Raw genomic sequence first — 25,644 nt, forward strand, 5'->3', positions numbered from 1 at the left:
CTGCACCAGATTTGCCAGTTCTTGCTGTGAGATGTTACCCCACTCTTCCACCAAGGCACTTGCAAGTTCCCGGACATTTCTGGGGGAATGGCTCTAGCCCTCACCCTCCGATCCAACAGGTCCCAGATGTGCCCAATGGGATTGAGATCCGGGCTCTTCACTGGCCATGGCAGAACACTGACATTCCTGTCTTGCAGGAAATCACGCACAGAACGAGCAGTATGGCTGGTGGCATTATCATGCTAGAGGGTCATGTCAGGATGAGCCTGCAGGAAGGGTACCACATGAGGGAGGAGGATGTCTTCCCTGTAACGCACAGCGTTGAGATTGCCTGCGATGACAACAAGCTCAGTCCGATGATGCTGTGACACACCACCCCAGACTATGATGGACCCTCCATCTCCAAATCGAGTCCGAACATCACCCATGGTGAGACAAAACCATGACTCGTCAGTGAAGAGCACTTTTTGCCAGTCATGTCTGGTCCAACGATAGTGGGTTTGTGCCCATAGGCGACGTTGTTTCCGGTGATGTCTGGTAAGGACCTGCCTTTCCACAGGCCTACAAGCCCTCAGTCCAGCCTCTCTCAGCCTTTTGCAGACAGTCTGAGCACTGATGGAGGGATTGTGCGTTCCTGGTGTAACTCGGGCAGTTGTTGTTGCCATCCTGTACCTGTCCCGCAGGTGTGATATTCGGATGTACCGATCCTGTGCAGGTGTTATTACGCGTGGTCTGCCACTGCGAGGACGATCAGCTGTCCTTCCTGTCTCCCTGTAGCGCTTTCTTAGGCATCTCACAGTACGGACATTGCAATTTATTGCCCTGGCCACATCTGCAGTCCTCATGCCTCCATGCAGCATGCCTAAGGCACGTTCACGCAGATGAGCAGGGACCCTGGGCATCTTTCTTTTGGTGTTTTTCAGAGTCAGTAGAAAGGTCTCTTTAGTGTCCTAAGTTTTTACAACTGTGACCTTAATTGCCTACCGTCTGTAAGATGTTAGTGTCTTAAATGTGTATACAGTTCATTACATATTTAATATATTAACTAAGAATCTATGCTTTCTTAATGTTCTCATAAACACTTCTTTACCACTGGTTTGCATCAACTAATATACATCAGTTAGGTATGATTAACTGGTTGTTTACTAAGGATAAAAAATTTTTTTTACAAATTAATTAAAAATAAAAATATCAAACTGCCTATATACAGTATGCACTTAAAAAAACAATAATAAATAATTTGCTACAGTGAATATAAACAAATAACAAACTATTTGTATGTAGTTTATTAATGTAAGAACAATTATTTATAAATGATCAATTAACTATAAAGTAATTCTTTACAAATTCTTCATACTATGTAGTTATTATAAAGTGTTTGTAAACTATTTGTAAGTATTGCATTAAAGTAGCTATTTTTAAACATTTTGTAGTACCCACATATCAACGATTTTCATTTATAAATGACTTATTAGTCATTAATGAATCCAATATGTGTAAATATGAGTGTTACCCAAATTTTAATGGAAAAAGAGGGTCAAAATCTCATACTGTATTAGTATTGTATTACTGAGATGAGTCATGATATATACCGGTGACAGGAAAGAAAAATCATGAATGAGATCTCTTATTTAATATCTCAATTGTTTCTCCTAGACAACAATGAGATTAAATGGAGAGCAAATAGAGACATTGCTGAAATCCCCTGCTTTTTGAGTAATTTCACATGTGCCTCCTGTAATGTTTCAGAAGAGATCTCAATAATATCTCAAACTGTGATTTGCCAAGACACAGCTGCAATCAAAAGTCAAACTATTTCAACGGAGCTTTTTTAAAGAACTCTTAACAAATTCTTCAAAGACCAAATGATCTGATCTTTGCAATCCACATTAACTTTAAAGTGCTATACTCTTCCTGTATGTCAACAGTTGTTTTATTTCTTTCTATTTGTATGTCTCAAGATATTTTAGGAGAAAAATCTCAACGAAATTGATACCGAAATCTTCTAAATTATAAAAGAGCAACCTCTGAGCAATAACATTGCCTGCAATCTTTCCTAGTGTTCCTCTGACGAACTTTGTTTTGTCTTTGGTTGTGTCCTGCAGGTCAGTTGGCAGCAGGTACCTGTGAGATTGTCACTCTGGACAGAGACAGCAGTCAGCCACGCAGGACGATCGCCAGACAGACAGCCCGCTGTGCATGTAAGAAAGGACAGATCGCTGGGACAACAAGAGCCAGGCCTGCCTGTGTGGATGGTAAGATCAGATTGAGAAAAAAAAATACAATGTATTGAAAACAACTGCCACCAGATTACTTCATATTTTTTCACTGCTCTTTAAATTATATTACTACACACATATCTGTCTATCAAACATCTAATGACTGCTATATATGGTTGATTATAATTGCTACCAGATATTAATTTGAATTAAACAGTAGATCATTAACTATGTCATTGTCAAATCTAAGACTCAATCGTTTAGTTAAACTAAGATGATTGCCAACTTGTGCACGCACTTTGTTATATACAAAACCTTCTAACTGCAAATTCATTTGTAACTTATTTTTGCTATAGTAGCATCCTGTTCTGTTAGTTTTATTGTGTTAACTGGCCTCAACTCTTCTCAATGTCAACGATTTAAACAGACAATGTCAAACATTATGTTATTGTGTGCATGTGTTTACACATGAGTAAGTGTTGAGTAATTATCACTTGTAGTCTTTGTTAAGGCAGTCATTATTATTACTATTGCTTATGAACAAACCCTTGCCCCTAAGTTTAAAATGTTAGCGCAAAACTCATCCCACTCGTTTGTGCTACAGACATGATGATAATGGAAATCATGTGGCTAGTTGAAGAGAGAGGTGTTTAATGTATTTTCTTAGCAATCAGATTTATAATTTTTACCTGGTGGATGATAAAACCATTAAAAAATCTCAAAATATTTGTATATTTTAGCTATATATTTTTATATTTAATATATATATATATATATATATATATATATATATATATATATATATTCCAGTTGATTTAGTCAAAAATCAACTTGACTTTAACTTTTGATTAAAAAAAACAACAACAACAAAACAAACAAACTTACAAAAAAAAAAAAAAAAAAAAGATAATTTATTTGTTACAACATTTTACCTTTTTAGGTCTCCGGACAAAACGTATTAACAGTGTGGTTAATATAGAATTATTTTGCATAGTATGTCATTTTTTTGCAGCAGCTATTATTAAACCATTGCATTTTCTACTGTAACAAATTACATTAAAATCACTTTAATGCCAGCAGGTCTCTGGGCAGGGCCAGGATTGTGTAATGAGTTTACATTTAAAACGTAAAGTCCCTGGATACATAGTCATATGGTACCATTTAAAAGCTTTTTCACAAATCTTGATCATTTTCATTTACAGTATGAATATTAAATAACAAGATAAGACCTGATAAACTCTGTGTCGCAAATGAGCACCACCTTGTGGCAGTGGTGTAAAAGTTTGAATTATGATATACAGTATATATTTATTTTTTCAAATAGCAATTAAAAAGACATGTCATATATCAAATGAAAGCGCAAATTCTCAGGAATGAAAATATGCATCTTTCCAAAAATACCTAGATTAAGCTTCTAGTCCGCTCAGAGGCCGGGATATTCAGTGAAACCATGCAGAATGTGTGAGGTATTGCAAAATAGATGTGTGTGTGCAAGGTGAGCTTTTAAATTTGGGTGTGAAAAATTACAGGCAGCAGCCAAAATATGCTTCTGAATGGAAGAGTTTAAAGTGTAATACATATGCCATATTGTGTGTGTGTGTGTGTGGGGGGGGGGGGGGGGATGTTCTATTGTTACAGAAAGTCCACTTCCCTATTTTATACCTCTGAAACAATACTGTTCCAGAAATAAATGCATAAAAAGCAAGACACAGTCCACTAAAGGGAAATGAGAGAGAGAGAGAGAGAGAGAGAGAGAGAGTGTCATCAGCACAATTGTCATATATGTTGGGACCTGCTGTGTCCTTCAGTCTGTATAGGTCACTCTACCAACTTTATAATCCACAGACACAAAATTCTGTGCTACAAGAATTAAGAAATGAAAGCCTGTTCTTATTCCTAACCATTTTACTTTTCTAAAAACAAATATTGTAACCAAGACCTTGTTTACACCTGGTATTAAGATGCATTCGGTTGATCCGATCACAAGTGATCAGCATTAAATATAGGTTTAAACAGGGTGCAAAACATTTTGTGATTGGATCACTAAAAAGCAAGGATGGAGATGTGACAACATGGCATAATCCATACTGAACGCATCAGAAATGTACTGATTTACTGAAAAAAATATTACTTTTACGTCTTTTTTGGACCAAAGTTCTGGCCACCATTTATTGTATGGACCTACAGAGCTGAAATATTCTTCTAAAAATCTTCATTTGTGTTTTGTAGAAGAAATAAACTCATACACATCTGAAAATGGCATGAGCGTGAGTAAATGATGAGAGAATTTTCTGTTTCAGTATTCATTTATAGGATCTCCACTAAAATAACTGAGAATTCTGCTTGAAATATTGCATTTGTGCTTAAGTTTAATCACAGGAGATGCATTGAAGCGACCAGGTGTAAACGGCGATATGTCTCGCCTGAACACATGTGATTGGATCACCCAATATGCATCTTAAAAATGGGGTCCAAAAGATTTTCATGACTTCTGGTTCCATTAACAGGCACAACATGTCTGCGTTGTTTGGTTTCAATAAGGTTCTTGGTTTCTATAGACCACTTCAAGGATGTAAAAAATAACAATGGAATTAGATCGCTACTTCCGGCTACTTCCGGCACTTCCGGTATCATTACCGGATCCTTTTAAAAAAGGCTCTGAGTTAACACTTGTAGCTGGGTAATTTGGTCCATTGGGTTACAACTCTTTAATCCCTCTGAAGAAAATGAATGGGGAAAAAACTTCCAGAACCAAGACTACTGAAAAAATGGGCGGTCACTGTTGCACTTTATTAGTGTAGAGGGGTGAATGTGAACAGCAGTGAAGGATTCTGGGAATGAGAGCTGGTTAGTTGTGGTATTTTTCAACAGCAGTCGACATGTCACCATCCCCCATCAGTTGCTTTTGCTTCAATTCAAATGCTCACACCTTTCCCCTTTTAGCACTGCTATCCTCAAAGAAACATGTTGTAGTGCCATAACAACTAGGAAGTAATCGTGTTTATATAAACAATGGTGATTTTGATTTGGCAGTTTTGTTTTCACTTTTAAAATAAAAATGTTACTCTACTGAGAGTTAGGTGGGTTGGGGTTTGGGCTAGGGGGTAGGGTTAAGAAAATATATATTCCTGTAGACTGTGTAACATAATTTACGACTAAAAATACAACTCGCTTCTAGAATCACCCTGTGAATATTTCACCTTGAAATTGGAGCTCACACATGCTCACATGTTCAGCAACACTTCCAGCTTCAGCCACTGTGGCAGTGGTAATTTTAATTTTGGTAAGCACAGACTGATTTCAGCAGCAGCACTTTTTACTTATTCACAAATTCATGGTGTGCTCAGTCTGATTTGTTGAAATGAAAGAACAGCGATGTCATTTGCTTCTGAAGTCATATATGATTGCACAATGACACCAACCAAAGCGTAACACTTCATTATATATGATCCCCATATAGTTACTTTCACTAGACTAAGCACAGAACAAACAGTGAACCCTTTACATGCAGCTAGAAGGCAGATGACAGCATCACCCAAAGCTGTGAGGAGAATGCAAGCGAACAGAAGTGTATTCAGGTAGTGCCACTGTTGTGGGAGACAATGTGGCATGCTGCTAGTAACTCATACCTTACTGAATTATGAAACCAACAGCAGCAATGCACAAATCACTCAGCATGTACAGCGTGATGTTATCTGTATTCATAGCCATTTGTATTTAAAGTGTACACATTTTTCTAACATTGATATGTAATATCAACAAACGGCAAGCTTCTAAATTATATACTGAAGGCCCTATTTTAAGATTCACAATAGGGGCAAAGTCAGTGGGCATGGCCATAAAATATTTTCATGCAAGTATGCACTAAGTCTACGCAGTAGGTTGGCGAAACTGTGCACTCAAAGTACAAGGGATATAAAAAAAGACAGCACATTTTGGTTGCTAATGAACAATAAAAATAAAGACCATTTGTGTCTTACCTTATTTTGTGCAGTAACTGCGTTCTTCTTGAAAATCATATATACCTCTATGACACGCTCTCTATTTCTTGGCACTGTTCTTCTGGACTAATTGGATGCAGGTGCCTAAATTATAGTGAATATAAGTATATTTAATCATTTTGATCTACTGACATTAACATCATGGCTAGTATTAACTGTAATTGTCAGGGACATAATTTTCTTGTAATTCTAGAGTTTAAACGTGCACTTCGATAGCACCTGCCCTGGTGGAATCCCCAAACTGCAAACGCACAGAGTTCAGACTTTGCACTGAGAATAGCCATGGTTCTTAGACATCTAAAGTGCAATGACATATTTATCCCAAAAATTTCAAATTAGATTTTGTCCCACTTTATTTTCATAGACCTCCCATAAATACATCCACAAAGACCCACTCCCTGTTGCGTGCTGCCCTGGCACGAAAATTACACTTGGTTTTAGCACTCTTAGGATAATTGGATTAAGCACTGCGCTTAACACATGTATGAAAGTATAGAACATCATGTACTAGAGATCGACCAATTTATTGTTTTTAGCAATTAATCTGCATAAAAATGAACTATCGTCTACTGGCTACCGCAAAATAAAAATAATCACTGAATGCTCACAGTGGTTTGATGTGTCTAAAATCTGTCATCATTAATAATATATCCATATTTTTATTTTAACTTGAATGCATTTATTTTTATTTATTTATAAAAATGGAATCTTAGATTTCAAATCGTGCTCAACACTGATTATGCAATTACTTTCTGCTTTCAACGCAAGACAAGAATGTTGGTCTCCCACACTGCAGACACAACATGCTATAAGTTACGACACAGGAAAAGTAAAAACATTTTAACCGATGCAAAAATGTCCAATGGGAGATGGCACTTGTCAGAAACAAGGCATAGGCATGTCAGGGTACTGGAACATTTGAGTGTGATATACTGTAAGTGAAACCCACAGTCAATGTTATGGTGCGCTTTATTCATTTACTGATGTAAGGATTTGTTTATTCCTAACCAGTCTTAAAAAATCTCACACAGAGAAGAAATAAGCATCAATGTCAAATTAGGTAAATATGTTTGTGATTGTTATATTTAATGTCAAGTCATTTTTATTTGTATAGCACTTTTCACAACACACATCGTTTCAAAGCAGCTTTACAGAAAATCATGCATTAACAGAAAATGAAACTGTAATATCTATAAATTATTAGAGTCATCATCATGTAGTTTGATTAAATATGATTGTAAATTGTGAATAAAAATAAATCATTAAATAAGTAAATAAAAATTGTATTAAGATCACCAGTGAGACTGCAGTAAGGAACACAAAACTCCATAAGATGTTGGTTAATGGAGAAAAATAACCTTGGGAGAAACCAGACTCACTGAATAAACAACATGAATATAATGCCAATATTATTTGTGTGTAGTGCAAGTCATGGTTTCAAAATATTAAACTAAGTAAGTGTTAAGGCCCAGTGTTTAAACAAAGATTTTGTATGAACTGTAAGATTAATGTCTAATGTCTTTGAAGTCCATCCTGGATTAACTGCAGAAGTTCACACAGATACATTGTTCTTTGTTAATTGGTGGATGAAGGCTTTTTAAGAGTGTAGTCCATCGATAAACAAAGGTGATGCAGGCAGAGATCAATGAGGTGTATCACAGTTCAACTTGCAGGTCATTTCGGTGAGGTTTGGTGAGGTTCAGGCAGTGGCATATGAAGTATCCCTTGTCTTACGGTTGGAGTTGGCATCAGTTCATCCTCTATGAAGTCCATCGTAGAATTAATTATGACTCAATTAATTAATAATGAATTAAACACATTTATCACCATAAAACAATAATATCAATCTATGACCTTTATGATTGCAATTGTTCTGTTAACAACCTGGTCTCATAGTATCAGCTATACTATACCTGCATTTTTGCAAAATAATTTTTACGTGGCTCATTGTACGTATCATTGTGGAAAGTTGCATTGTAGTATGCTGTCTACAATATTGACAGCCTTGATTGTCAATTATCCAGTTCTGACATCTACATTGACATGTGAAATTCAAATGGTGCCTCACAAAAGCAAGCAAGCTCTTGCACTATTGTTGCCATTTTTTTTTTTTTTTGCCTGGAAAAGATAACCGTGTAGGTTAAAGAGACAATGGGGAACACAAGCAGAGTATATAACACAGTTCTGGGTCACTGTCACTCCAGAGAACAGTCTTCTCATTCAGATCCAATGACTTCTCATTCAACAGAGCTTCTCCTGAGGATAAACCTTCATGTACGTATTAGAGGACAAAAATAGAGTTCAGCAGGAAGATAATGGAAACATTGCTACCTTAAATCTCAGACAAGAATGCACTATATATATATATATATATATATATATATATATATATATATATATATATATATATATATATACATACATGTAAGGAATAATTGATGACGGACCATTGAATAATTGAAAAATAATGCTTATCCGAGGTGGTAATGCATTATTATGTTACACCTCGGGTGTGCATTATTTTTCAATAATTCAACAGGCCGGAGTCCATTATTCCGCTTATACCACAGTTACCACACCTTAATACATCGTTTCGTGTTTTATCTCAAGACATTTTCTGGTTTTCGTCCCTAAAACGCACTTGTGAGTGGAACTACTTTTTTCTGCCACAAATTCATCATCTTGCTGCGATACAGCTCAAGCCTTCGTTGCTAGTTCGAAGACGTCACTTTAGAACTAGCAACGGATGATAGCGAGGCTTGCACTGCTTTACTGCTTTATATATATATATATATATATATATATATATATATATGAGGAATCTATATTGTGAATACTATATTTTTAAATTTATTGAAATAATAAAATGTTGAAAATATCTGGGTTATTTTTCCTGACTTTGTTTTTCTTAAATTCTTAGAGTGACTTTGATACACTCAGATAAAATGTAGAGTTCTACATCTAAATTTGCCTTTCTTTCTCATAGTTTCATCATTATATTTTCATTATTTGCATAATTTATATTATAAAATTATTATTATTTTTTTTACATTTGAAAGTTTAATAAAAAATATACTGTATTTTCAATTTAGAAATGTATCAAAATACTCTTATTCTTATACTCTTATTCTATATTCTTGCTTTATAGCCCCTTTATATTTGCTTTTGTCATAATAATGAATTTCTTAGCTAAAAGCAAAACACATCAATAGCTGTATAATGCAAAATACATACTTTATAGGTTCTCAGTACTCTGTGTGAATGTGCGGCTTATAAGTATGAAATACATGTAGAATGCATATAGTATTTCAACAAAGCAGGGAAGGTAAGGGTTAGGTTTAGGGGTAGGGGTAGAGGTTGATGTAGTGTGTTTGTGGGACTCTAAATAAACACAATAAACATGCTGCAGTGATGCCCATATACTATATGGTAGTATTTAATTAGGGGTGCAAATAGTACCTAACACTATTTACCCTTATAGTGCAAAGAGGATGCTTTTTGTTGCTATTTACACTAAGCATCAAAAGTCTCTTCCTTCTATATTTATTTTATAAAAAAAAAAATGTAAAGAGGCTATTAGGCAAGAGTAAGAAATCAACGAACAAAGGCTTGATAAATACCTTATAATTCCAAACATATCCATAACTAGTCCCTTACAAATCCAATTATTAGTCATTAATTACTGCCTAATTTCTGATCCCTAAAATGAAGTGTTACCGAATTTGCTGATTTGGCAAAGACAATCGAGTGTTCTACCAGTAGCACTCATCTTACATTTATTTCTACTGTAGTCTATAGTAGCAAAAAAAAACAAAAAAACATTCTGAACCCTCGCTAGTCACTAAGACTACAAACTCAACAAAGCACTTCGGGAGGGTCATTATGCCAAATCTAACTGAATTCAATTTTAAAATGTTTTTTCTTGAAGGACTTCTTGTCAGTAACTAAAGTGGTTTTGAGTGGCTTTTTAGAAATTGTGCCCTGTGGGTCCGCTATAACAAACAGAAATGTAATAAAAAAGTATTCGCCAGTGGTCTGCAAATAGACATATGGCACAAATATTAGCATAGAAATTACAATATCTGTGTGGCAGTATTAATTTTAAAAGACTCCTGCCACCTATTATCATTCACTTGCTCTTCTTACTCTTACTCTTAGAAGTCATTTTTTATTAGCATAAATATACACAATTTCATCAATGAGAATGTTAACTGAGGCATGCTTATGTTAGTTTGTCATTTATGTGTGAAAAAGGCTAACAGGGTCCATGATTAGGAAGAGACAGAGGTGGGAAGTTGAAAGTAAAGTGTAAATGTTCTGCATTGCAAAGACTCTGCAAGTGCTCAGAGGCATCAACAGGGGCCCCCTTGGTGTTGTGTTGGTCCTTGCAGCCTAAAAATTACCCTAATTATTTGATCATAATTTATTTGTTATAATGATAACAACACATATATATAATACAATTAAAACTAAAGACTCCAATTAGAACCAAAAAGAGTTTCACAGTATGATGTCATAGCATTGTTTTGTTGTTGTTGTTGTTGTTGTTGTTTTATTAACTACAGTATCAATTCAGGCACTGTTCCTGGTTGCACTACAGTCTGGAAGATCTAAAACTGACTATGAATTGAGTACTACATCAATTATTGTCAGAAATATTTTAAAGCCGAAGTGTGCAATTTCTGTGTCACTAGTGTCACAGAACGTAATTGCAAAAATAAACATTATTCCCTGTCTGTCACTTACTCGAAGTTGTGTCGATGGGGTTCGCTCTTGAGAGCCCCAATCACCTTTGCTTTATTCAGAAAAGGCCAATGAAAATTGGCGAGTGGAATTTTCTGAATAAAGCAAAGGTGATTGGGGCTCTCAAGAGCGAACCCCTAGTGTCACTACATCGACACAACGTCTCGTTCCCTCCATCAGGGAACAGAGGTTACATCAGTAACCAAGACGTTTTCAAACATCTTTATGAATACACACTCTGTCTGCCATTGGTCCTACATACAGATAGTCATGCCCAAAACTCACACCATTGCTTGAGGAAATGTTGCTGTGTCGGGCTGGGCTGCGTTTCCCGTTCAAAAATGTAACTCACTGCGTTTCACATACAACGATAGAACTCACTGGCTTAGCTACCATAGTACGATATTCTTCATCGTTGAAGAATTTTAACTAGCTAGTCATGGCTGTTTGCCAAAACTGCAGTAACTATGTCGCACATTTGTTTTCACATTTCAAACCAGGTTCAACAATAAAGAGTAAAAATTTCTGCAGAGATCGAATGGATGTTAAATTATAACTCGTTTACATGGAAACCAAAAAGCTGTTTATAACATTATTAAAGCTGCTTATAACAAAGGCAGCGTTTGCATTTGCATGCACTTTGTAATCGGCTTTCTCCTTGCCCCCGTATACATCCGGCTCAGTAAGTAAACTTTCTCCAAAAATAGTTTTCCCATGTCCCACAGTTGCAACTGTATTTGTTTCCTTAACATTCTATCATGGCCAAACACTGCATTGTACTGCAATAGTGGGGTTTCCCTCTTACGTCATACTCAGAGTTCCCCTGGCGCACTTGAGCACATACAAACATGGCCACATAAGCCGCATTCTAAAACAGAAAACTAGGTGTGTCGAATCACTTTCTCTTAATCTCTTAAACACTGGAATAAGCAGTTTTCTTTAGTGCATGTGAACAGGGTCTTAAGTATTACTGAATGAAAGATATAGAAGCCTCAATGAAATCAAATGATGTCTACACCACAAACTAACAAGAAACTACTGTGTGCTTTTAACTACAGGTGGAGAGCTGTAGTTCCAACCACACAACTTTGTGATGCTGTTTGCCAATGTTTGTTGGAACTATGGTTTCAGGAAATACCAAATCGTTGAACTATGTTGGTAATGATGGAACTTGCGATTACAGTTGGCTAACATTGCTTTTGGGAAATGCACCTCTCAAACAAACAGGTCCTTGTTTCTTAAAAGCATCATAAGCCTAAGTATATTTTAGAATTCATCTTAGTTTTGTGGCTTATTTCCCAAAGCTATCCTAACTTAAGAAGTACTTGTAAATGGTTGTTGATTTACAAGTGCTCTGGAATAAATCGCAAAGCACTTACACCCTGTCTAAACTGGGTGCGTCTGTTGACACGACACAATGGCTTGAGGCTGTCTAGATTGGACGCGTTGGCATGAACCTTCTAAACCATTTATTTGTGTTGTTGGCAGTAGCAGCACCAGCTTATAATGCATAAAATAGACAGGGTGTAAAAATGGGTGAATAGATAAATGAATTAGTGAACAAATAAACTAAAACATTTTGTGTGAACTGTATAAATTAAAATCAGGGGAGTGAAGAAAATAAAGTCATCAATGACATGCTGCTGTGGAGCAATCCTCACCATTTATTGGCTTGTCATTCTCCTCCTCTCTGACACCCAAGGGCACTCTCGTCCATTCCACAATGCTGTCGCATTGCTGTCAATGTTATTACTTTTGGGAGGAAAGAGCAGAGTTCCGTCTGATTGGTGAATGTCCCTAGAGCACATTGTGTCTTCTTATTTTGCACTCCGCAGTACTGGTACCATGTTGAACCTTGTTATATTCAATAAATGCTTGTCATTGTATCATTCACAGACCCACAGAGGAATTTGTGAAAACAAAATATTTCAAATGCACACCTGATGAACGAAGCAGTGTGTAAACATAATAGATCCTTCTGCAAAAATGATTACAAAACGACATGTAATTATGAAGATAATTAGATTGAGTATATAAGAAAATAAATGTAAACATTTACAATGTGTTAAATTTCAAGTATTAATAAAGTTATATAGTGATGGGCGAAACTATACGGTCACATTTCAGCACTTCACATTCGGACAGCGACTCTCTTAAGTACTTAAAGTGCATCCATGCATATTCACATTAAGTGGAGTTTTGGGAACTACCCGTAAAAAACAACGAACGTTCGTAAAATTGCTCGTAGAAAACACTCTTGACAACTAAGATCAATCGTTATTGAGAAACGAGGCCCAGAGCAATATTGAATGAGCCATAGAGCCACAGTGTTTACACTTTGAGGGAATCAACCTATGAATAGTTTACTTATAGTTGTCTCTGCATATTAAGCTGCGATACAAGAAAATATTTTAACATCGAAAACATTCAAACATCAGCTTTAACAAAAATATTGTGTTCCGGCAAACATCTGCTTAAAAAAGGTATAAATCTAGTTGTACACCACAAAAAATAAATAAATAAAATGAGCGATAGAGAAAGATAAATTAGCCCAGCCAACTGGAGCCGTGGGGTTATGTGCAGTTTCTGGCTAATGAGTGTGACAGAGGAAGGCAAAGTAGATACATGGCGACTCTGGCCAAATGATTTCTGCTTTAATAAATGCCGTTACCTCAACAGAAGATACATCCACAGCCCTCATCTTCACGTTACAGCAAACCAGGCCATTCCCATGATGAAGTTCTCCCAGGTGTAAGGAGGGTTCCAAGCTGTTGATTACATCAGTCATTATTGATGTCCCATTAAGTACCTTTTCATCGGTTTATTTCTTTTAATTAATCATCAGCTGCTGTTTTTCTGCTAGTTGTAGTATTAACGTACCATCAGCATTATAGTTTTAGCTGATACAGACCCTACCTGCACATTAAATTAATTCTTTGCAATGCCATAAAAAACAGAGAAAGATATCTGAACTTGTAAAATGGTGGGGTTAGAATTTAAAGGAATAGTTCACCCAAAATGAACATTCTCTTCATCGTTTATGTTGTTACAAAATTATTAGGCTTTCTTTCTTAAATGGAACACAAAGATTATTCAAACATTTCTCCTTTTATGCAGCTCTTGCCATATAATTCAGTTACAGACAGTTCATTATGAGCGCATCTGCAAATATGACCATCTAAGAAGGGTTTAACACAGACGTCTGGATGTAAACGAGCATCATTAATATTAAAGTCAGTCAGACACAAATTGCTGGATGATGAAAATGAAAAATTGAGTGTGGAATGTATCATAAATCTAATGGGGAAATCGATGAGGAGATCAGGGGTGTGTTTCCTGTACAACGACATAACTCACTGCTTAACCATAATAGTACGACCCTTACAAAAAATATAAGCTTGTGCAAATTTGCCGCTGGTTATTTTCACATGCAAATGAGCTTGTGATACGCCACAAATGTTTGCCAGGAGTTTGTAGCTCTTCACTGGTTGTGGTGAACCTCCAGCAAACCTTTAGCAACAATGGACAATTTGCTACAAGTTTGCTGCAAAGCTCATTTGCATGTGAAAATTATCTGTGGCGAATATGTGGCAAGTTTGCATCAAATTTGCAGTGAATTCTCTGCAAATTTTTGAAACGGGATGCATCGTTGGAGAAATTAACTAGCTAGTCATGACTGTTTTCCAAAACAACAGTAACTATGTAGCACTTCTGTAGTTCAAACCACATTAGTTCAACAATATAGAGTTGTTGTTAATTGCGTTACACAGGGGGTGGAGTAATCTTCTGCTGATATCAAATTATAATAGCTAATTTACCTGTAGACCAGAAAGCAGTTTAATATGCAAAAGCTGCTAAAGACATCAAATTGGCCTGTGTAATGTGACATACATTACGCTGCAATAGTGGGGTTTCCCCTTTACATCAGACTTTGGGGTTTCTCATGCACTTGAGCACATACACAAATGCACATTCTTCAAAAACAAATAAACAGCACTTATGCGTTAACATGGACAAATAAGCTTTTTTTTTTTTTTTTGAGATAAAACGTGTGTTAAAGCACTTTCTCTTAACAGCCTTTAATCCCATAAAAGGCGTTTGCATGATGTTTCAGAATGTCGCTTCCTGGTAAACCAAAGTCTTGACAGAATAAAAGGTATATATGTAATAAAAGATTCAGAAGAATCAATGAAGTCAAATGATGTCCACACAGCAAACTAACAAAGAACTTCTAGATTCTAACCACAGGTGGTGAGGTGTAGTTCCAACCAAACAATTTTGCGATGCTGTTTGTGAATATTCATTGGAACTACGGTTTCGGAAACACCAAATCATTGAACTATGTTGGTAACGATGGAACTTGCAACCATAGTTTGCTAACAATGCTTTTGGAAAACGCACCCCAAAGCTGTTGTTTTTTTCTGCTAATCTCAAACAGCTGAGAAAAAGAGTTACGATGCTTTTAATTCTGGATCCACTTTTGCTGTCCTTCATGTTTGCAACTATCTTCATGTGAAGACAGAAAAAATAGAGTACAATATCAGGATTTACCAGGGGGCTAAACTCGTCTTCGTAAAGAGCCAGTTTTGAAGAAAACTATTTTCAGGTAAACTATTCAGTAACGAATACAACTAAGGTTTTAAATTGTGAAAAATTCACATATGACAACATGTAAAAATGCAAATGCAAAATCATGCAATGAATTGTATTGTCTCTAAACCAGGGTTTCCAAAATGGGGGTTCATGAGGGAACTGCAGTGGATTTGTTAGGTTGCATTTTCCCCCCCTTCATTTACTGAATTTTAAAAACATTGATAGATAATTTAAAATGTTGCCTGTAATCTGACAAAAAAAAAAAAAAAAAAGTTATTTTTCAAGTAAAAGTAAATTGTGTGCTTCTATCCATACATAATTATTTGGACAAATGAAAATAATTAATTATCAGCAACCCAATCATGTTTTAAAAGTAACTTATTAATAGTCATAAACCTCACATTATTTGCCCTGTAGTCCTGAAAAGCAGTGGACTCTGGCTGCTGTAGAGTACTGTTAACCATTTGTGCATTTGTTCAGTTCACTTCTGAACTAACGGTTGGGTATATAGTCATCTAGAGATCATATTAATACCCAGCCCTAATTTTAACCAACAGCAGGTTATAATTAAGGCTGGGAATTGATTCGGATTTCCAGGTTCGATTTGATTCCAATTCACAATCTGTTCATTTGATTGGATTCAGATTTCGATTTGATTCTAATTAATTTAGGTATATTTCAGTTATAATGTAAATTTCGATTACACATTAAAGAAATTCTCTCAGCTAATGCTGTTAATTATACAGGGGACGTTTTAACTTTGTACATTATGAAAATATACATTTTACAAAAGTTATTTTATCATTAGTTTTTTTTATTTTTTATTTTGGTCACATTTTAGATTTTTAAAATTGTACAAATTCAAGTATAATATGTTGGTATTGCATATATATATATATATATATATATATATATATATATATATATATATATATATAAACAAATATTTATTTATTTTTTTTTACATTATTTGTACTATTTCAAAGTATTTATATTGAAAATAATGAAAGGATATCGGTGGTGAACTTCGCCTGTATACTTCTCAACCAGTGGTGAGTGAAATCTGAAAATTTACCAGCCAGTGGCTTATCACAGACATATTTAGTCACACAGTGCAAATTTTGTTTGTATATGCAGGTCATTTACTTGATCTAGGGATTTTAAGAATCAATATCGGGATCATTCAAATGAAGATCGTGAATAATTAGAAAATCTGTATTTTTACCCAGCCCTAATTATAATGGTTGCATCACCCCTGACTTTATTTCTTCTATAAAAAGTAATTTTTAGTTATTATTTTGATTAATGTACATTTGGGCAATATCATATCAAGATTTTAAAAGTACATACACAAATGAAATGACAAGAGACAGCGTTCCTGGACAGGTCATGTTCTCACTATGAGAGCGTGACCATGGCAATGTTGCAGTCGCGGTTTTTTCCTTCCTTAGAGGAAAAAGCCACCCCAGCAGCTCCCCGCCTCGGTCCTTCTACCTACGGGTTTGAGGCCGCGTCAGTTAGCACTGGGGGTGATTTGGGGACCCCAGTGGGAGCCACTCCGCCGGGTAACTCCTCACGGACCTCCCATTCCCCAGTATGCTCCTTTGCCCCGCTGGGATGAGACTGCCAGCTCGTCTCAGAGCAAGTTCGCAATCTCGTTTCGGTGCTCGCGAAGTGGATGAGCTCTCGATTGCAGTATCGGAGAGTGGGCTGATGCTGAGGACTCGACTGTGCTCCCACCTTCGGGTGTGGTCGCCCAGTCACAGGCTGATGCGCAGCTGGCAGCCATGCTTGCCCGGGCGGTTGTGTGTGTCGGGGTGGAGTGGAACCCTCCACCATATTCCCCAGGTGGATAAGGTGGTTGCGGTGCACCTGTGCCCGCAAAACGCCGGCACCTGGCGGGGCCGCCCGAGACTCCTGTCCAGTGCCTGTAGGTTTACGTCATCTCTGGCAACTAAGGCCTACGGTGCCACTGGACAGACCGCCTCCGCCCTGCACGCCATGGCTCTCCTGCAAGTACACCAAGCCAAGGCACTAAGAGAACTGTACAAGGGTAGTTCTGACCCAGGATTGATGCAGGAGCTGCGCTCGGTGACCGACCTCGTCCTCTGAGCGACGAAGGTCAAGGCGCGGACTCTCGGGCTTGGTTGAGATGTGGGAAGCTGACAAAGTACGGTTCCTTGACGCCCCTGTCTCCCAGATCAGCCTGTTTGGCGACACCGTTGAGGACTTCGCCCAGCAGTTCTCAGCAATGAAACGGCAGACGGAGGCTATTCAGCACATCCTACCTCGGCGCGGTTCAAGACCCCACACCCTGTCTGCTCGTCATCAAAGGTGTCCTGCTGCCGCAACAACACCGGCTCCACCGTGGCCTGGCCCCAGGTGGAGTCACCCGCAGGAAGCAGATGCCACCCGTCTCACGGCTGGCCGCCAAGAACCCAAGGAAGGCTTCGAAGCGCCCCTGAGATGGGCAACCCAGGCACGTGGAGACCTGCTGCAGGCCTAGAGATGGTAAGAAGACCACTCCATCCCCCGGTGGAGGGCTGGGAGGAGAATTCTTTGCCTTTTCTCTGATTCGCTGCATGCCCGTAGGGCTGCGGCACCTACATGTTCAGAAAAGGAGCAGTTTCCTCATTTCCTGGGTCACATATCCAGTGCTCACAGCCATCGTTATCACGACCACCGGCCACCGTTCCTTTATGGCAGGTATGGCACTCCAGGGGCAGCCCCCCGCCCCTGCGCGCCCAGCGGTGGCACAAACACACCCATGCCAGGCCGGTTCTGATGGACTGCGGGGACAATTTTTCTCCTCCCCCCTCCCTGACCAGCCCTATGGTGGGTATCCAGAGCCAAGTAAGTGCTTCGATGTCCCCAGACTCAGCACGGCCACGGGTTCGGGGCTTGAGCCCCCTTGACGTGGCGCCTCATGCTCCGCCCCGCCGCGAGGCCCCACCCGCCGGTACGTCCGACGTGATTGTCCCCTTGGTCCCCCTCACCCGGAGTTTGGATGCATGACTTGCGCTCTCCAACCCGTCACGATGGCTGACCCAGACCGTCCGACTCGGCTATGCGATTCAGTTCACCAGGCGCCCGCCCAGGTTCAGTGGCATCCACTTCACCTCAGTGAAGGGCGAGAACGCCGCTGCCTTACGCGCAGAGATTGCATCCCTCTACGGAAGGACACCATACAGCCTGTTCCTTCAGCCAAGATGAGGAAGGGGTTTTACAGCCCCTACTTCATCGTACCAAAAAAATCTTGGACCTGTGAGTTCTGAACCGGGCCTTGCACTAACTCCCATTCAAGATGCTGAGACAAAAACACACTTAAGCAAGCGTCTGACATCAAGATTGGTTCACGGCAGTAGACCTAAAGGACGCGTACTTCCACGTATCGGTTTTAACTCGACACAGGCCTTTCCTATGGTTTGCTTTCGAGGACCGGGCATACCAGTACAAAGTCCTCCCCTTCAGTCTGTCCCTGTCACCTCGCACCTTCACGAAAGTTGCAGAGGCAGCCCTTGCCCCGTTAAGGGAAACGGGCATTCGTACCCTCAACTATCTCGATGACTGACTGATTCTGGCTCACTCGCGTGACTTGTTGTGTGCGCACAGGTACCTGGTGCTCAGGCACCTCAGCTGGTTGGGGCTTTGGGTCAACTGGGAAAAGAGCAAGCTCTCCCCGGTTCAGAGCATCTCTTTTCTCAGCATGGAGTTAGACTCAGTCTCGATGATGGTGCGCCTCACGAGCGAGCATGCATAGTCAGTGCTGAACTGTCTGAGAGCGTTCAGATGGAAAACGGCGGTCCCACTGAAACTGTTTCAGAGGCTCCTGGGGCATATGGCATCCTCAGTGGTGGTCATGCCGCTCAGGTTTATACATATGAGACCACTTCAGCACTGGCTTCAGACTCAAGTCTGAGATGGGCATGGCACCTCGGGGCACACCACGTGCTCGTCACATCCAAGCGTGGCTGGGGTGCCGTGTGCAATGGGCACGCAGTCGCTGGTCCTTGGACTGGCCCGTGACTGCGTTGGCACATCAACTGCCTCGAGTTGCTCGCCCTGCGGAGGCTTCGGTTGTTGATCCATGGCAAGCATGTGTTGGTCCAGACAGACAACACCAATGGTAGCGTACATCAACCGCCAAGGTGAAATGCACTCTCATCAAATGTCGCAACTCGACTGCAGTCTCCTCCTCTGGAGTCAGCAGCGGCTCAAGTCGTTGCGAGCCACTCACATCCTGGGCAACCTCAACAGCGCAGTGGACGTGCTGTCGCGGCAGGTGAAGACTCCACCCCCAGGTGGTCCAGCTGATTTGGAGTCGATTCGGTCAAGCGGAGGTAGACCTGTTCGCTTTCCGGGAATCCTCCCAATGCCCGCTCTGGTATTCTCTGACCGAGGCTCCCCTCGGCACAGATGCACTGGCACACAGCTGGCCCCTGGGGCTGCGCAAGTATGGTTTACAAGGGCGCGATCTGTAGTGCAAGTAGTGAGCCTACTTGCACAGATGTTGTGCAAGGTCAGGGAGGACAAGGAGCAGGTCATCCTAGCAGCACCCTACTGGCCCACCCAGACCTGCAGTGGTAGACACAGTAACTCAGGCCAGGGCTCCCTCTACAAGATGCCTGTATACCTTGTAGTGGCATCTGTTCGCTAAGTGGTGTTCTTCCCGATGCAAAGGCCCCCAGAGATGCGCAGTCGGATCGGTGCTTCCTTCCTGCAGGAGAGGCTGGAGGGGCGGCTGTCCCCCTCCACTTTGAAGGTGTATGTAGCCGCTATATCGGCACATCACGATGCAGTAGACGGTAAGTGGAAGGACGACTTGATCATCAGGTTCCTGAGAGGCACTAGGAGGTTGAATCCCCCCAGATCGCGCCTCATCCCCTCGTGGGACCACTCTGTGGTCCTTTGGGGCCTACGGGGAGCTCCATTCGAGCCCCTGGAGTCATTTGAGCTAAAGGCACTCTCTTTGAAGACTGCCCTCCTGACTGTGCTCACTTCCATCAAGAGGGTAGGGAACCTGCAGGCGTTCTCTGTCAGCAAAAAAAATAGAGTTCGGTCCAGGCTACTCTCACGTGATTCTGAGACCCCGTGATTCCTATGTGCCCAAGGTTCCCACGACCTCGTTTAGGGATCAGGTGGTGAACCTGCAAGCGCTGCCCCAGGAGGAGGTAGACCCAGCCTTGGTGTTGCTGTGTCCGATGTGTGCTTTACTTATCTATTTGGATCACACGCAGTGCTTTAGAAGCTCTGAGCAGCTCTTTGTCTGCTTTGGTGGACAGCGGAAAGGGAGCGCTGTCTCCGAATAGAGGATTACCCACTGGGTCATTAACGCCATCGCGATGGCATATCACGCCCAGGACATGCCGCCACCCTTGGGGCTACGAGCCCACTCTACTACTCTTTAGCAGACATCTGCAGAGCAGCAGGCTGGGCAACACCAAACACCTTTGCGAGGTTTTACAATCTCCGGGTTGAGCCGGTCTCGTCCCGCGTGTTGTCAGGTACAACCAGGTAAAATCCGGGACAGCCGGCTGGGTATACCACTTGTGCATAGTGCCTTTCCCCTCCCCGAGGTGAAGATGTGCGCTTTGACCCCCAGTCGTGTCCACAAAGTTGTGATACCTGGAGGCCCTTCCTCTTTAGCCCTGTGGCAGGCGGGTTTGTAGAGAAACTCGCTGCTGGCCTATTACGTGTGCTAACTAGGCCCTGTACTGGGGTAGGTGCTCCACATGCACTGGTTCCCCGTAGGTAACCCCGTGTGATGTATCTTCCGCAAAATGGGTTCCCTGTTGGTAAACTGTATCTTCCTTGGGCAGAGGTTCCTCTGCCACTGGTCACCGTGTCTGTAGAGCTCCTCCCCCCTCAGGTAGGACCTACCACAGGACTTCTCCACATGACATACCTCCAGGCGGGGTGTGGTCTCCACGGTGTCTTCCCCTTGGAGGTGACACACCCTCCCCCCCGACACGGACACTTATGGCCCCCAGTCGGTAAACGATTTCCACTCTTTTTTGGGGAGAAAAAAAGAGGAGAAGAGGCCACACATTTTTTGGGCAGTCGACTTGTCCCTGAGTTGCAGGGGACCGTTCGACGCTCACAGCGGTCTGCCCGTCTTGCACCGCCAATCCATGTAACACAGTTCAGCTTATTGTGCCGTTTTGTATAAGGACCCCTAGTGTCACTACATCCACACAACATCGAGTGAGTGACAGATAGGGAAAGTCCTGGTTACTTTCGTAACCTCCGTTCCCTGATGGAGGGAACGAGATGTTGTGTCCCTCTTGCCACAACACTGAACTACCCGCTGAAATGGCCGGGACCTTGTCTTGGCTTCTCAGCACAAAACCTGAATGAGTGGTTGCGAGCAAGCTTATTTTATACCCGTATGGTCCGGGGGAGTGGCATGCAAATTCCACTCGCCAATTCCCATTGGCCTTTTCTCAAAGATCAGAGGTGTTTGGGGCTCCCAAGGGTAACCCCTAGTGTCACTACATCGACACAAGGTCTCATTCCCTCCATCAGGGAATGGAGGTTACGAAAGTAACCAGGATGTTTTCGCTACCTCAGTACTGACGGCCCTTTCATGACTTCCACTGCACTATTCTCTTTCTCTTTCATTCTGACATGTATGGGAGTAATCACGACAGTGTATTGGCCTCCAGGGGCCATCTTCTACCTCACATGTACACTTAAATGCTTGGCTGATGGTCCTTCTGATGTCCTGCTGTTGCTAGTGTGTGACTTTAATTGGACTTGAGAGTTACCACCTCTGTTAAAGGGTTACAACGAGTGAGTCCTCTTCGAGGGCCATGGGTCATTTGGAGTTACTCTACTCCAGCTCTAGAGAAAGTCGAAGCTAGTGGAGGTACAACAAAGATGGATAAATCTCACTGTGAAACCGGCAACAACAGTGTTTTTCTTGTAGTTGACAGCCTCTTATTGTCCTTTACTTGCACACCTCCTTTTGATGTAATCTGCAGTTTTGCATACCTGCAGCCTCTCGTGTTATTTACTGTTGAGTGTGGCGTTGTACAAGATGCAATCACTGGAAGTGCATTTAGCCAAAAGCGAACCTTACTACAGAATACAGCAAAATTTACATTGTCATCTGCATCTCAGGATTCAACCTGTCATTAACCTTGGTGCCCCAAGATGGGTGTTAGTTGCTGCAGTTGCGTCCTGACTCCAGTTATGCACGTCTGTTTTCGAGTCATGCTTTATCGGTGAGGGTTAATACAGTAGCACAGGATGTGTTCCGGATGCATAAGCAACATTTAAGCCAAGTAGATTTTTAATGCAATTAAATTTGTTTCTTTGATAATTAAAGGGAAGTTTAGTATCAGATTAATGTGATTTTTTCCCAGTTCCTTTTAGGAAAGAAAACAAATAATGTGTGCAGTTTTCGACAGTTTTAAACTGTGTGCATGAGACTACTGACAGTATAGACAAATATATATTTTTTATAATATTATTTTTAAAGACTTTTCAGACTTTAATTATTTTAATGATAATGCTAATATGATAATTATTATACCCCCATGCCATCCCAGATGTGTATGACTTTATTTCTTCTGCAGAACACAACCAAATATGTTTAAAAGAATATCTCAAGTCTGTTGGTCCATTCAATGCAAGAGAATGGTGGCTAGAATTCTGAAGGTCCAAAAAGGCAGCATAAAGGTAATCCATATGACTCCAGTGATTAAATCCATATCTTCAAGATAAATATGATAGGTGTAGATGAGAAACAGAACAATATTTAAGTCATTTTTTTCTATAAATATCCACCTTTAACCAGCCCCTACCAGTAGGTGGCAATATGCATGAAGAATGCAAATCGCCAATGATGCCTTTATGTGCTTTTTTGACCTTAAGAGTTCTGGCCACCATTCACTTGCATTGACTGGACCAACAGAGCTGAGATATTCCTCTAAAAATCTTTGTTTGTGTTCTGCAGGAGAAAGGAAGTCATATACAGTACAAGTGGGATGGCATGAGGATGAATAAAATTTTCATTTTTGGGTGAACTATCCCTTTAATAAAATAAAAAACAGTATAGTAACAGCATTCCTTTATCTATCGTTGGAGAATCAAATATATCATTTAAATTAAGAGTACAATTCTTTGAAAGGGCATTCTACCATGTAGCATTGCTTAGTGATATGAACAAAAAGGTGACAAGTATATGAAAGGAGCAAAAGAAACAAATCTGTGCTCCAAAAGGAGACGCAAATGAATACAAATGACATCTCTCACAGCAAGCAGGAGGCATAAATCAGGTATGGATTAATATTGGAGACAGACTCTCATTTTATTCATTAAGTCAGAGGCTCAAAGTGGGGACCATTATAATATCAAACTCAGTGCTCAGTGTGCTAACTTAATAGTGTTCTCCGTCAGTGTCAAGCATGAGGTGAACCTAAGTAGGAAGACGGGCTTGAGGAAGAGAGGATCAGACCCTGAATGCCCTTGTAATCCACCTCTAAAATCTCTCTGTGTATGGAGCACTTGGCCTGGATACTTCCACTCAGGAAGTTTCCCTATAAATTAATGAACCACAACATAGCTGACATGACTTAGTTCAAGCATGAAACTCTGAATGGCGCAAGCTGATAGGTTCTTTGGATGTGATATTTCATGGCACCTATTTCAGTGATATCTAAAAGTAGTAGAGGCAGGTTCAGCATGTCATTTCATAAAATAAATAAATATATAAATAAATAAAAAAATATTACAGCACCCTTAATTTGTAACTAATGCTGGAACTTTAAGGATGTAGAATAAAAAAGTAAAAAAAATAAATAGGTTTACTGTAAATAGCTTCAAAATACACATAGCCTCAATATTACATATTTCCTTATGAAAATGAAACCAGACCAAACTCACACTGCTGACACAACATGCTTCCAGTCCAGCCACAGGGGAAGGTAAACATCCTGGAGCCGATTCAAAAACGTCTTACAGAAGATTATTGGTAAGTCGGCATAATGTGGCTGATCGTAGGGAACCGCAATTCTTGGAAACAACATGCCTAGGCTTAGGCGCTAGGATCCAAGACCAATGCATACTGCCTGCATTGTAGTTAATACAAGCATAAAAAGTACAGAATGTATGACTCATAAAAAAAAGAGAGTAAATTACTCGAAGGGATAGTTCACCTAAAAATGTAAATTTTCTCATTATTTACTCACCCTTATGATATCCCAGGTGTGTATGAATTTCTTTCTTCACCAGAACACATTTGAAGAAAAATAGAAAAAGATCTTATATACCAAATCATAGTCATTGTCAATAGGCCTGGCACCCCAGTGCCCCCCTAAATTGGAGTAGTATAATGGTAAGAGTGGTATACTCATTTTCCATACCACTGAGAGTCCAGTGACCCCAATTCTATAGTAAATATAATTTGTTTGGTCTATTTAAACAAAACATCAATGCATTATGACTGCATAATCATTTTAAGCAGGGTAAAGTTTAATTTAAGTTCAATATTTATAAAATGTTCACCTATAGTGCATAAGACACCGTCTGAAAAGTCCACACACTGCTAAAACATCACTGGTATCCAAATGTTCAATGCAACTGCCTTGCATGTTCTGTCTTAAACACTGATATAATATATTAAAAAAAAAAAAAAAAAAAAAACACATTTAGGCTACACATTCTAAAGATTGTTAATTTTATGTATAACTTACACTTTAATTTAATAAATTAATGAATACTTGGACACCTCCGATGTTTTAATTCTGTGGGTGGAATTTTCAGATGGTACCTTAAAGCACAAGTCAATGAAATCCCATAGGAGCATTTTTAGGCATAATTCTTCAGCTACAACAAGCATTGACGATTTGAGTTCAATGTTTTATGCCTGTATGATAAAATCATATATTCTTTAACCTAACTGTGCTAATGATATCATTGTAAAATTGTAGGGTAGGAGAAACTGAATGTCAAATGAATAACAAGCCAACAACTAACTTTTGGAGTTAAGGTAGAAGTTTCAGCATTAGTTTTGCATCTTTGGATGTGCCAACTCCAGTTTCAGTTCTACTTAATGTGGATTATACGTGCTGGTGTAAATGTAT

At 39.9% G+C, this 25,644-nt stretch overlaps 1 protein-coding gene across 2 annotated transcripts in view; it reads left to right on the plus strand.

The window, feature by feature from the left end:
• Positions 1-25,644, plus strand: part of tafa5a (TAFA chemokine like family member 5a) — a 278,672-nt gene that overhangs the window by 153,141 nt on the left and 99,887 nt on the right. For both annotated transcript variants that reach the window (XM_051691662.1, XM_051691663.1), the window contains exon 2: positions 2,106-2,255. In XM_051691662.1, the coding sequence (XP_051547622.1) occupies positions 2,106-2,255 (150 nt within the window). The remainder of the gene's footprint in view (positions 1-2,105; positions 2,256-25,644) is intronic.

This window comes from Myxocyprinus asiaticus, chromosome 47 (assembly GCF_019703515.2).
Source record: "Myxocyprinus asiaticus isolate MX2 ecotype Aquarium Trade chromosome 47, UBuf_Myxa_2, whole genome shotgun sequence".
Classification (NCBI taxonomy): domain Eukaryota; kingdom Metazoa; phylum Chordata; class Actinopteri; order Cypriniformes; family Catostomidae; genus Myxocyprinus; species Myxocyprinus asiaticus.